Here is a 13,725-nt window from a genome sequence, read left to right as displayed (position 1 = left end):
GTGTTTGTATTTCCGAGGGCACGCTAACGCCCCGTTTTTGACGCGTCTGTCCTTGGCTAGCCTGGTTAGCATCAGCTAGCTACAGCAGGAAGCACAGCGTCCACTAAGAGCCTGACAAGGTGTTGGTGAGTGAAACTAACTTGCTTTAATAATACTGACATGATGTCCAAATCACCGACAGGTCAGTCATCTCAGCACTGACGTGCCTTAGCATCGCAGCTAACAGCAACACACGTCAACAACCGCTAGCCTTAATGTAATATATTGTTTACTATAATCGATAGTGTCAGCAGTCATGACTGTGACACTTCTGATGTTTTTGCCAACATATCCTGACTCACTTCTGACACATTATCACTCCGTGCACATGACATATGCGTTTATTAATCAATTAATCCCATAACAGGAACTTGCATTATATGTAATGTATCTCCTCAGTCAATCATTGCTCTACTTACTGTGTACCTCGTGATGCTCAAGTGTTATTACAGTTGTTGATTAGATTTGTTTTTGTCAAACTGAACTGTTGTATTGATGAATGCTGCGATGTTGCGTTTCTTATGTTTATTATCTTTATTTGTGAGATGTTATCATGTTTAGCCTCTTTGTGAATAAAGGTGATTTGATTGGTTTACACCAGAGGTGGGCAATTCCTTTCACAGCGGGGGCCACAAAAATGTGTTTGTTTGAGCTAAGGGCCACATGATCAACATTCATGTCAGCATTTAGAAAAAAGACCAATCTGACCATTGACACAGGACAGAACAAAGAGCTTTTGTAGTAAATTTGTGTGTTTTTCTGTCATTCTGTGTATGTTTGTTGCTTGTTATGATTGCGTTTTGTTCATTTCTGTTGCCCGTTTGTATATTTTCCCTGTAAAATGTATGTTTTTTGGAGTCATATTGTGTATTTATGTTCTCATTTTGGTTGTTTGTTACTAGTACTGTGGGCTTCGGGAGTCTTTTTTGTTTTATTAGTTTTTCTTTTTGTGTACTTTTGCTGTCATTTTCAGTATTTTTTTTTAAAATTTTTACATTTATGTGATTCATTTTCCGTAATTTTGTTGTTGTTTTGTGTTATTTGGAATAATTTTGTGTATTACTGTTATCAGTTTGGTAATTTTTGTAGTAGTTGTGTGTGCTTTTCTTGTCTTTTCTGTGTTTTTCTTGTCTTTTACTGTATTTTTCTGGAATGTAATTCTTTGTATTTTGTAACGTATTCTTGCTTTTGATTTTTGTGTATTTTTCCGCCATTTTGAACGTTTACTTTGGGTGCCACATACAATTAGACCGAGGGCCGCATGTGGCCCCTGGGCCACCAGTTGTCCATGTCTGGCTTACACAGTCAACAAACTAAGTGTTATTCACTTGTACTGCAGCAGGGGACTACATTAATTAGATTTAACATTTAGATTTAGATTTAACATTTTGATTTAGATTTTACATTTAGATTTAGATTTGACATTTAAGATTAACATTTAACATTTATATTTTCATGTAACAATTGTATTTAACATTTAACATATAAGATTTACAGTTAAAATTGAGATTCACCATTTAGCATTTAGATTTAACATTTATATTTCAATGTAACATTTAGATTTAATATGTAATATTTATATTTAGCATTTAGATTTAACATTTATATTTAAATGTAACATTTCAATTTAATATTTAACATTTCGATTCAGATTTAATATATAACATTTCAATTTAGATGTAATATTTTACATTTAGATTTAGCATTGAGACATTTTACAAGAAAAACAATCACAAATTTCACAAAGATTGTTGTAAATCTGGTCAAAAGCAAATTAAAAAACTTCACATACTTTATTATTTAAACGTGGTTTGTTGCTAAATGTTGCACAAAAGTTGCTGTTTTATTTTAGCATGCTCAACTTTACAATCAGTTGTATTGATGAATGCTGCTAAGTTAGTGACCTTTTTACCTTTATTTGTGAGATGTTGAGCCTGTTGATCAGCTTTTTGTTCATTCTGTGAATAAGGGTGATTTGATTGGTTTACACAAAGAGTCAACAACCTGTTATTCACTTCTGCTGCAGCATGGGGTTAGGTAATTTAGATTTAACATTTTAACATTTAAATTTCGATTTAATATTTAACATTTATTTTTAGTTGTAGCATTGGCATTGTATTTTTACAAGAAAAAAAATCACATATTTCACAATTACTGAAACTGTTCAAAAGGAACATTAAAAAAATTCACATCCATTTTTTAAACATGGTTTGTTGCTAAAAGTTGCTGTTTATTTTAGCACGTGCAACTTTACAATCGGCGAACCATAAACATGTAAGACATTGTGCATCTGTGTTTTCTTATTTGCAATTATGAAAAATTATGCTGTATGTTTTTAATTACTTTCAATACTTAAGTCATTTCTTATGCAATTACTTCAGTACTTTCACATAATATTTTGACTGAGTTACTAAATGCACATTTCCTGTACTACAGTAATAAAGCCGTGATCATTTGGGGTTGACATATCAGTTTATAATCAAGTATTTCCTGTAACAGGAACTTGGATTATTTCTAATTCATCTTATAAAGCTGAGCTCATGGCACAAGTTGTACTGCGGTACTGACCTTGGCTAAGAATAAGAAATGGGGAATGTTGAATTTTCCATCAGCCTATTTGTGGCACCTGGACTAGGCTACGACCCTGACCCTGTCCATCATAAATAGAAAAGAGTGTAATGATAATGTGATAAACACGTAGAGCCAAACTCAAGGTCTGGGGGTCAAATCCAGCTCTTTCTCGCAGTGGTTCTTAAACTTGGATTTTCAGAGACCCTCCTTTGTGCTACTGACAAAACTTTTAATTAAATTCAAATCATGAGCCCTGTTTATAACATAACGTGCCCACACTTGAAAACCCTTGGCCTGACATTTGAAAAATCATCAAATAATTAGCTGTCACGAAAATTAATTACTCTGATTTATTGTGAGGGAATTTATAGTTGGAAATGGTTCATCCATCACATTTATAATACTGGTAGGGCAATAAAATTTTATTAAAAATGATAGGGATGTCCCGATCAGGTTTTTTTGGCTCCGAGTCCTTTGATTTTGAGAATTTTGTTCACCTTATTTTAACATTCAACCCTAAACAGAGCACTTCTGTGACGTAGCTTGATCAATCAAGCAATACATTAAAAGAAAAATCACTTTAGACCAGGCAAGATTAGATAATATTAAATAAAAATGTCTAATATAAAAATGAACAGTGCCTCATCTTAAAATACCCAACAGGCATGTTAACAAAAAAAAAAATCAAAGTGCCACAGTGCTGTAAAGTAAGAGCAGTAATGTTCTTTTAGGAACTGCTCTCTTAAAGGAGACATATCATGCCTTTAAATTCTTCCTTTTTACATATAAATCATACAGTTGTGGTCTATATAAAGTGGAACTGCACTGCTTGGGTCTGAATTCCTCATTATTATAGCTCCACCCCTTTTCTACCCCTTTTCTGATGTGCTTCTGAGAGCAACTCGTTTTGGTGCCGCCTCTTTAATGCAAATGAGACACTTCATACCCCGCCCCCTCTCTAGGTTGCAGAGGTGACACTCGGTTCAACTCCACCCTGTTCGGCCATTTTTGTAGTTTGATAGAAGAGATACGATTTTGTAGCGGCGCAGAAAATGTTTATTCACACGTTATTTACAAAATGTCAACAACGGAAGTCTTGTCCATCCAGCTTTACATGTTCGAGCCAGAGTCGGACCCGGCGGAGCGAGATGAAAATGAAGCGAGCACACAGCGCTAACATATGAAGACGGTGCAACTGCTAATGCTAACAAAACAATGACAGGGACGTCTTATCATCGCACTTTTTAGCGTTATTTACAGCTTACCGAAGTGCTCTGTTCGTCGTCTCCAAAGATAGAAGGAATCGAACCCTCAATCAGACAAAGTCTTTCGGCAAATCCTTCTTTATACTGGCGGAGGTTGCTGAAGCAGGCATCCTTGAAGTGCTTCGCGCACACAAAAATGACCTTACCCACAGATGTGGGTACATTTCCATAAAAAATAAAACTCAACCAGGCACTTTGAAAAGGTTCTGATGCTGGGAGACGTTGTAATGAAGCGTGTGGGTTACTACATCCAACAACCGAACATTTTGACTTATCCTCTCGTAACTTCGGCATCCTGGAGCTTGGACTACAAAATAAAAGCGAGAAATAAAAATGGCGGATTTCTCGAAGTGTTGGGCCTGGAGTCGATGTCCTAATTTGGCAGTCGTGTGTGATGTTATTGTTCAAAAAACGTAATAGAGAATAGAAAAATCGAAACAGATTGAAAAATATGACCAAAACAGAATATAAAGATATCAACGGATCACCTGAAGAGACTAATTTGAACTTTTCTGTACTTCTAAACACTCTAAATATACAACAAAATGCATTTAAGGGCTAAAAAAGTGGATTTAGCATGATATGTCCCCTTTAATGCTTACTCTCCTCATTAAGTATCACAGATTTTAATGTATGTTTTTCTTGATGAAAAGTATGACCACTTAATTTTGTTGGCATTGCAGGTGCAGAGCATGTAACATATTAGCTGCTTACTAAATAAAGTGTGTGAGGTCTGCAGATAGAGGTTGATTTAGAACAGGGGTTCTCAGCTGGTCTCACCTTGGGACCCGCATTTTTCCACAGTAATTAAATCATGATGCACTTTTTTATTTATTTTTTTTAAATTTTTTTAGAATTCAACCAATTCAATTTAGTTTTTCAAAAATAGCTGTTGAAAACATACACATATATAATATTTTTTTAAACATAAATGTATATATTTTCCTTGCAACAAGCATTTTACAGCATGCTTGCAAAAAGAAAATGTTCCTTTAACATAAAAGACAAGTCCAACATGAGAGAAATCAAGTATTTGTTCATTTTTGACCAGCTGTCCACGACCCACCCAGTACAGGGCTACGACCCACTTTTGGGTCCCGACCTACCAGTTGAGAATCGCTGATTTAGAACACACCTGCACGTCCTGTTGTAGGCGCTTGATATAGTAAATACTGCAGTAGATTGACTTAGGATGGTCTATTTTTCTCACACACAAACACACACAAATCACACAAACACTGGCGCGAGTGTGCACGCACAAACACGCATGCACGCGCAAACAAACACTTGAACGGAGCACACAAACACGTCCTCAAACATCTGTGAGCAGCACACACACTAGCAACAGGCTAGTTACCAGAGAGGCTAAAGATACGTTTGGTTTCTTCCAAACAGAACAAAAGTTGTAGGGATTTACCTGCTGTTCAACTATTTATTCACAAACTTGTGAGAACTTGGGTCTAACTCTCCACCTCCGATCTGTATCCAACTTGTTCTGCCGACCAAACAACAGACAGGGTTCTTCTTTTTGACACAAGTTCTTCTGTGTCATCATGTTCTACTACTTCTGTGGCTTCAGAGCTTTTTTATCCATTTACACTAGGAGTGTGACGATATCACAATACGGCGATATATCACAATATTTTTTTGCACGATCGATTATCGATAATCGAAGTATTGATTTTTTTTTCCAAAACCATTTCAGCGTTTTCACTGAAATGTGCCGTTAAGTCTTCACAGAAATGTTGTCACTGTTTGTTGAAGGAACCAATATATTGTTTCCTGAAATATTGCACTATACTGGTGTCACTGGTAAGAAAGACCCTATTTTTTGTTTACAGAAAGCGCTATTGGAGATAGTTATTCATTTACATTGGTATGTTTACACTTATTTACAGAAATGTTGCACTAAAATAGTGTCACTGTTCATAGGACACTTTTTCAATTAACTGTCTTTCAGAGATATTAAATAAAAAAAAAAAAACATTTTTAATCTTTTTTTCTTTTGTCATAGATTATCATAGATTGATTTCTGACCAATATATCGATAATCACAGTATTGTCATATTGTGAGATAATCGTTATCGTGAGCTTTGTATCACGTATCGTATCGTATCGTATTGTGATGTACCCAGAGGTTCCCACCCCTAGTTTACACCGTAACCAGAGCACTACTGTTTACCTTCACAGTGCAACATTGAAAAGGCTCCGGTCTGACGCGGCGCAACGTAGCGTTCCGAACATTGTGTAATCAATATACCGGTATGGTGGTATATTAAAAATGTATATCATAACGGTATTTGGTATGAACCTGTATACTGCTTGCCCCTGTAATGATAATAAATATACATTTATGTCCGAGTCTTGATCGGGAGATAATGTCCTATTCCGATCGAGTCTGAAACCACGTGATTGGATCGGGACATCCTTACTGATTTTATAACGTAGTAGTTTCTGTGACAAACACATAGATAAGAAATTTTGCCACTAATGAAGAGCCCTGAGTGAATGTCACCTTAGAGCAAGGTATCAATGCTCCACCTCCTTTCCTTCTTTAAAATCAGTCCACGACAAAGTTTTTTTTCAAAATCCTCAAAAACACTGTTTTTTCGCCAAAAATCAACAGACTGTATTTTTTTTTCATTACCTGGAATCCCCCCATTAGTACCAATGTTTTGGTATGAGAATGGTTGGTGGGTTATGCATTAAAAGACCTACACCACTCTACACACACAGACGGACAGACCGACAACGAACTGATGACAAACTGATGACAATGTCCTTTGATCGAAGTTGGCCGAGGGTAGAAAGTGTTAAAAAACTAATGGAAGACATGAAGAGATGCTTTTGATATGAAGAAGGGATGTTTGACTTTTAACTTGAAGCCGGTCCCAGGTCTATTTTTAGGAATGTGCGATATTTTATCGTTTATGATTTAACGTCAAAAATATTCTCACCGGTAAGAATATGTCACCCCACGATATAAACGATAAATTCCCATGTCGGAAATTAGCGAGGGCCACGGGCCATTTGTCCCTCAATTTAGCCAATAATGCCCATAAAATCCTTGTTCCACAGGCCAAAACTGCCTCTGTATGTTGTCAACTTTTTATTTTCTGGAGCGGAACGCTGTTTACGGGAGCTCCGCAGCAAAGCCTCTGCAGCCGCGGTGTGCATCACGCCTCCCTCTCCCAGCTCTCACACCCACAGACGTCGAGGCTCGTCTTAGCTACCTGAAGCTGCCGAGCTGCGATTCATCATGGACCGCTACTTGGTTAAAACCAGACAACCATCCAACAAAGGGAACCAATCCTAGTTCCTCCATCAGATCCACCCAAAGTTCCACAAACACGGGGGCAGAGATGAACCCGTAGCAACGATTATGAACTGGAAACTCAACTAAAGCTAACTATGCTAAGCTAACTCACCGACACTTACTGGGCTAAGAGCTAAAGCTATCCACTCCATATATGGAATAAATAAATACATTTCGTACAATAACACTAATAGTGACACACATGCACTGATTTTTAATGTGTTGATGTATTCAAATGCATTTGTGTTTGTAAGGAACCTGTTTACACTTTAAGTTGGGAATTGTTTTATTCATCTATAGTTTTTTTTATTTATCGTGATGTTTATCGTTATCGTGATAATTACCAGAAATTATCGGCATAATTTTTTTTAGTCCATATTGCCCATTCCTATTAGCTGGCATTGCATCATGGGGTGGTTGAATATGACTAGTGTGCCCACCGAGCATACTTAAAAAATGTCTCCATATAGTATACATCTAAGTATTTCAATCTTTTCATACTAGGAACTTAAATGAGTTTAACACCCCGGGAGTAGAGTTTGAGGGGTTGATACGCCTCCCATTTTCACTATGTTCTTCTAATTAAGCATAAGTCCGATTGATTAAGTCTTTCCCTGGCAGTTTTCTGGACTAATACACAGATTTCACATTAAGCCTCTAAAAGTCTAGTGGAGACAATGGCTCAACAGGTCCATATTCCAAAAACGTTTTTTAAAACACAAAAGCCTGGCCTGGTGTGTGTGTTAAAGAAACTGAAGCTGATAAAATCATGAAAATGGTATGAAAAATAGAGAAAATCTCAGTAACTCCGTCAATCGTTTCATGGCTACTTCAATGGAAAAAAACAAAAAAAAAAACAAAGCCCAACTTGTCTCAAACTGGTGTCTTTCTTGAGCTCTACAATGAGTTTGATTGTAGTCTGAGTCATCCTCATTCCAGAGTCAGCAGTTCTCAGTCTAATAAAACAGCTTTGCCTTGTGGAGGAACAGAAACTTCACACTATGTGAAGATGACACTTCGGTTACATCTCTGACTGATTGGTTGGTTGATATTTATTTGTTCTTGGTTGTTTTCAAACATCCATCCATCCATCCATTTTCAGACCCGTTTGTTCCTGTTTTCAGGGTCACAGGGGTCTACCGGTGCCTATCTCTGGCTCACACTGGGCGCTAGGCGGGGGTACACCCTGGACAGGGCACCAGTCCATCGCAGGTTTTACATATACAATGAAATACAAAGAATTAAAATGTATTTTGACAACCAAAAATGGAATGGGCTTGGGGTCAATTATTATTGTAATATTATTGATAATGATAATTAATTACAATTATGGCGTAATTGTAATCGTAATTGTAATTTAAAAAGATCTGTTGCTGTCGTAATCATAATTAAATTGTAATTGAGCTTAGATAATTTATTTTGTAATTGTAATTGCCATGAAAATTCTTTTAAAAATGTCAATTATAATTTCACGCAAAACTGGGGAGTCATGTTACAGTTTTAACGGAATTGTGGACAGAATTGACCAATGAAAACAGTTAAACGCGGAAATGGACAGAATCAGCATGGAACGCCGTCACCGCGAGACAAGGAATGTTTTTTTATGGGGAAATGTTTCTGGGGAGCGCTCATTAGGTGCACCGCCCTCCCCCCTCGCCCTAAACACCGTCTAAACTGTCAAAAAATTACACAAATCATCACTGACTCCTTAGTACAGAGCCACCAGTGCCGGTTTAACTTTGCTGTGCCTGTAAAACTCTGTCCATTCCTCGTGTAGTGCAGCAGCACTTAATGAAAACGTGATCAGCTTTAATCAGCTTCGCCTGCTTACACAACATCTCATCAGAGCTACAGAAGATCTGTGGATAAAGTTGTTCTGTTGTTGTAGACGAGACCATTGATGGCAGGGATTGTAGAGTCTGAATTAACATCGTAGGTTCATGATACTTCTGATATTGTCAAATATTCTGGTCCCTAGTGGTGAACTAACTGATGCATTTATTTTTGTGTAATCATTACGGTCTGGAATGATGTCATCAGGATCATTTATATTAGGTTAATTTAAATTAAGTTGATCAAAACTTAAACAATAAACCTGATCAGATTCAGCAAACCATTGCTCCCTGAGGGGAAATGGGTGACTGTGACATTAATGCTGTTCAAATACTTTTCATGTGACATAAATAATCCATGTCACTACAACTTATATCAACCTTTTCATTGTATCTTACTTTATTTTTGACATACATTTTTGTTTAATTATGTTTTTTTTTTATGTTTTTTTTTATTTTGTTTCCTCACAGGAGTCTAAAAACAAATATTTTCTGAAAAAAGATGAACAGTTCTAAAAAAAACAGAATTTAAAAAAATTAAAGTGGAAAACATGGAATTTGGGAAATATTAAAACAGATTAAATCAGATTTTATAGGGACCTACTATCAGCCGTCATGAGCTGCTACGCCGCTTTCTTTTCATCCGTACCTCTTCTGGTCACAGGAATAGTCCATTTACTGTGATAGTCCATTGTTTTGTCCAACCCTTGCATCTCATTGGGTCACAGACACATCAGATCATCCTATAAAGGCGATACAAGATGGTATAACGGCTACTAAAAGTGAAACTGATAGTGAGCTGGATTATGTACTGAACGTAAAGATATTAACTGTAATATCAATCTGCCGTTGCTATGTTTGTTTTACCTGTGAGGTAGTTTGAGAGGGAGGAGCTCACGTTCTTATGTAGGGTAGGAGGAGCCAGGATTGTCAGGGGGAGGAGTTTCTGTGTTGTGATGTCATAACCAGGCCACACCAGCCTGTCATTGCCCGATCCCGTTAGATCTCGGAAGCTAAGCACGTCTGGGCCTGGTTAGTGGTTGGATGGGAAACCACTGAGAATTCCAGGTGCCACAGTGGGGTGGCAGTCACCCCAGTGGTATCTGTCATTGTGTCCTTGGGCAAGGCACTTCACCTAGATTGCCTAGTATGAATGTAGTGTGTGAGTGAGTGTTGGTGGTGGTCGGAGGGGCCGATGGCGCACTATGGCAGCCTCGCTTCCGTCATTCTGCCCCAGGGCAGCTGTGGCTACAATAGTAGCTTACCACCACTAAGTGTGGAGTGAAAGAATAATACCTTAATTCTGTAAAGCGACTTTGAGTGTCTATGATAAAGCGCTATATAAAATTGATGCATTATAACGCAAGGAAAATCCAACTCGCCCATTTGGAGCTGACTTTTTACAAAATGTGGAATACAAAGGAGGGAGGAAACACAACTTTGGCCCTCTGAATGAGGCTAAAGGAAATATTAGATATAACTGTAGCAAAACCATTATAAAATGATTTTTTAATAATACCTTTAAAGTACAATCTGTCCTACACGATCCAAAACACAATGTCTATATAGACCATAATCTCTAGGATAGATCTTCAGCTGCTTGGTAAATATATTCCCTAAATCCTTGAGAGGGGCTGGACCTCCTCTTGGTTTAAATCCTCCTGAAGGAACCAGCTCATGGTGGTCCAAAGGTATTGACAGAAGAAACATTGAAACAAAGTAGAACAAAATACCAAGATGACCACATCACAGGTTGCTATGCAACTGTTTATCCCAGGCTGAATATCCTCACACAGAGTGTGGATAGTAGATTACATCAGTGTTTACCCACAATCAGACATCTTTAATGGAAACTGGGGCTTGTTTTGGTCGACCACAGCAACTTTTGCTCAAGCTTTTGCTAAATCCTCTCTAAACAAGAGGAAGAGTAAAGTGTCAATGACGTGGCACCTAAATATTCTGTCCAACTGCATTTATTTTAGTTAAAAAAGGTTTGAATGTATAACAACACTGTAAACACATTTTTATAACGTTACTTACTAAAGTACTTATGTCATTTATTCTGTTATTCACCGTGTCAAAACCATGTGGTGCAACTTTCTGGACATGACTATGGTTTAGATAATTTTTTTTTTAATTACTCTAAATCTATTCAAATTAATTTTTTGCTCTATTTTAGTTATATTATAGTCCTGTATAATATTTCAAAGTATTTTCATTTTTATTTCCATTATAATATTCCTGCAAACCTTGCCCAATGATGCCCATTTCATAAGTCATTGACCCTAAAATAGCTCCAGCTCAATACAATATAACATTGGGCAACTGGTGCCCGGGGGCCACATACAGCCCTATGTGTTTTTTTTGGGAGGCCCCCAAAACGAATACAGAAATACACGCAAAACCAACTTCGTAGTATAGGCCCAAATTAACAGAAAAATACAATAAATGACAACAAAAACATTGAAAATGACAAAAAAAAAAAAAAAAAAAAAAACACTAAGTAATGTAAAAAAAAAAAAAACAGACAAAATGAGAGAAGAAATACACAAAACTTCAAGAAAAATGTACTAAAAAATAACAACATAAATACACAAAATGACTCCTATACCACAAATGACACTAAAAATATACTAAAAAATGACAACAAAAACACCCAAAATGACAACAAAAACATTCAAAATGACAAAAATAAAATATAATACAATACAATATAATAAAAAAATACACAAAAAATATACTAAATGACATAAAAATAGAAAATTTAAATACATAAATACACAAAATAACTCTTAAAAAACAAAGAATGACACCCAAAACAACTAAAATGCACAAAAAGACAAAAAACCCACATAAATTGACAACAAAAATGCACAAAGCCTTAGTTAATTCCTGTAATGTTGTTCCGGCTGGTCAATATTCTAATCTGTGACCTTTGTGTCGAACAAACACATTTTTTGTGGCCCTCACTATAATTACATTAGTTAGTGTGATAACAGCTATTTCTCAATGAAACAAGGTGCTGACTTCAGTGAATTTTTGTTTCTAGAAGGAGTAGTGGATAGTCATAGTTGTTGGGTGTTTTTGGCATTCCTGTAAGAGATTTCCAAGCAGCAGCCTATGATTAAGTCTGAAGGTCAAGTAGAAAGGGATGTGGTAATTATTCACACGTTCCAACCTGTCCTCCCAGCCCCTTTTCCACGTTTAATGCTTTTTTTCTCAACGGATTGTTACAGGTGCTGTGCTGTGCTGTGCACCCCCCTTAGGTAACCCTGAGGGTTGGGCTTATGTCATCCAGTCAAGGAGAAGAGGGGGGCCCCTCTGAGTCTACCCCAACAGAGGACAACCAAGACCTGTTAGAGAAACCGGCTGAGGCCCCCGGCAACACGGCTGAGGGACAGGTGAGGAATGTTTTCACCTATCCTGAACCTGAAGCACACTCAACTTCAGTTTGTTTACTTATACAGTCGTTTGTAAGATTCAACACAAAGTGACCTCACTGGAATGAAACCTTTACCAACAATCGATTGGAATGAAAGAGGCCCCACTTAAGGATTAGTGTCAGGTCTGGACTTGAGTCATAAATGTCAATATTAACATCATTATAACTCATTCACCATCAAAGGCCCGGCACTTTAATCTTCACGCGACAAGGTATCATCTTCCAACAGAAATGAGCCACTGTACACGCGGCCCTCGATCTATTTTGTGTGGCCCCCAAAGTAAATGCACAAACAAAATAAAATAAAAAAATATGAAAAATGACGGTAAAATACACATGAAAACAAAAACGTTAATAAAAACTGAACATTTTAAATTAACAACAAAATAAAATTAGGACTCAAAAACACACAAAATGACTCTGAAATCACCCTAGACAAGAACAAGAATATACAATAATAATAAAAAAAAAACATAACAAAACCACTACAAAGCACAAAAATGACTACGAAAACACACAAAATGACAAAAAAAAAACTGAAAATAGCAACAGGCACACACCAACCAAAAACAAGAATATACAAAAATGAAAGCAAAAAAAAACACGTAAAATTAATGAACAAACACTAAAATTGCTCCAAAGACACAAAATGACAACAAAAACACAAAGAAAAACTTTTGTTCTTTTCTGCGTTAATGCTCAGATAGGTTATTATTCTAAATGCTAACATAAATGTTGCTATTGTGGCCCTCAGATCAGATTCATTCATTCACATTTTTGTGGCCCCAACTGTAATAAAAGTTGCATGTCTCTGGTTTAACCCTTTTGAGATGTGTATGTATTAAATAAAACCTAATGAGGATCAAACGTTCTGTGGAAATGAACCTTAAGTCACACTGAGGCTAAAAGAGTCCAGATGTACATACAGTATTTGCACAGCTACAGCAGTTTGGACCTGAATCCGATCCATTAAAATTAGTTCACATCAATTTAATAAAGTTTATCATAGTTTTGTCAGTTTTTTTTCTCTTCTTTTTTTTGTTCTATTGTTGTTGCTTGTGCTGTTGGCGCTCCTGACATGCCTGACAAAAATAGCCCTAGCATGTGCGTTCTTGTGTCTTAGTGAAGAAGCTGGGATAGGTGGACACTGGATAGCACATGCTGTACAGTCCATCTTTATGGTTTTCACACTCTGTAAACGTGGCACGCAGCCTACAAGCAGCAAAAGCTCACTGTGTCTACAGACCTGGTTTACTGGCT

General features: G+C 36.8%; 1 protein-coding gene across 1 annotated transcript in view; it reads left to right on the top strand.

The window, feature by feature from the left end:
• The window catches only part of ddhd2 (DDHD domain containing 2), a 35,127-nt gene continuing 21,402 nt past the window's right edge, over nucleotides 1–13,725 (top strand). The window contains exons 1-2 of the mRNA XM_028458306.1: nucleotides 1–125; nucleotides 12,260–12,424. Coding sequence (XP_028314107.1) covers nucleotides 12,311–12,424 — 114 coding nt within the window. The 5' untranslated portion in view covers nucleotides 1–125; nucleotides 12,260–12,310. The remainder of the gene's footprint in view (nucleotides 126–12,259; nucleotides 12,425–13,725) is intronic.

The sequence above is a fragment of the Gouania willdenowi genome, chromosome 9 (assembly GCF_900634775.1).
Source record: "Gouania willdenowi chromosome 9, fGouWil2.1, whole genome shotgun sequence".
Lineage (NCBI taxonomy): Eukaryota > Metazoa > Chordata > Actinopteri > Blenniiformes > Gobiesocidae > Gouania > Gouania willdenowi.
Note: the sequence above shows the minus strand (reverse complement) of the source record. Positions and strands in the feature narration are given on the sequence as shown.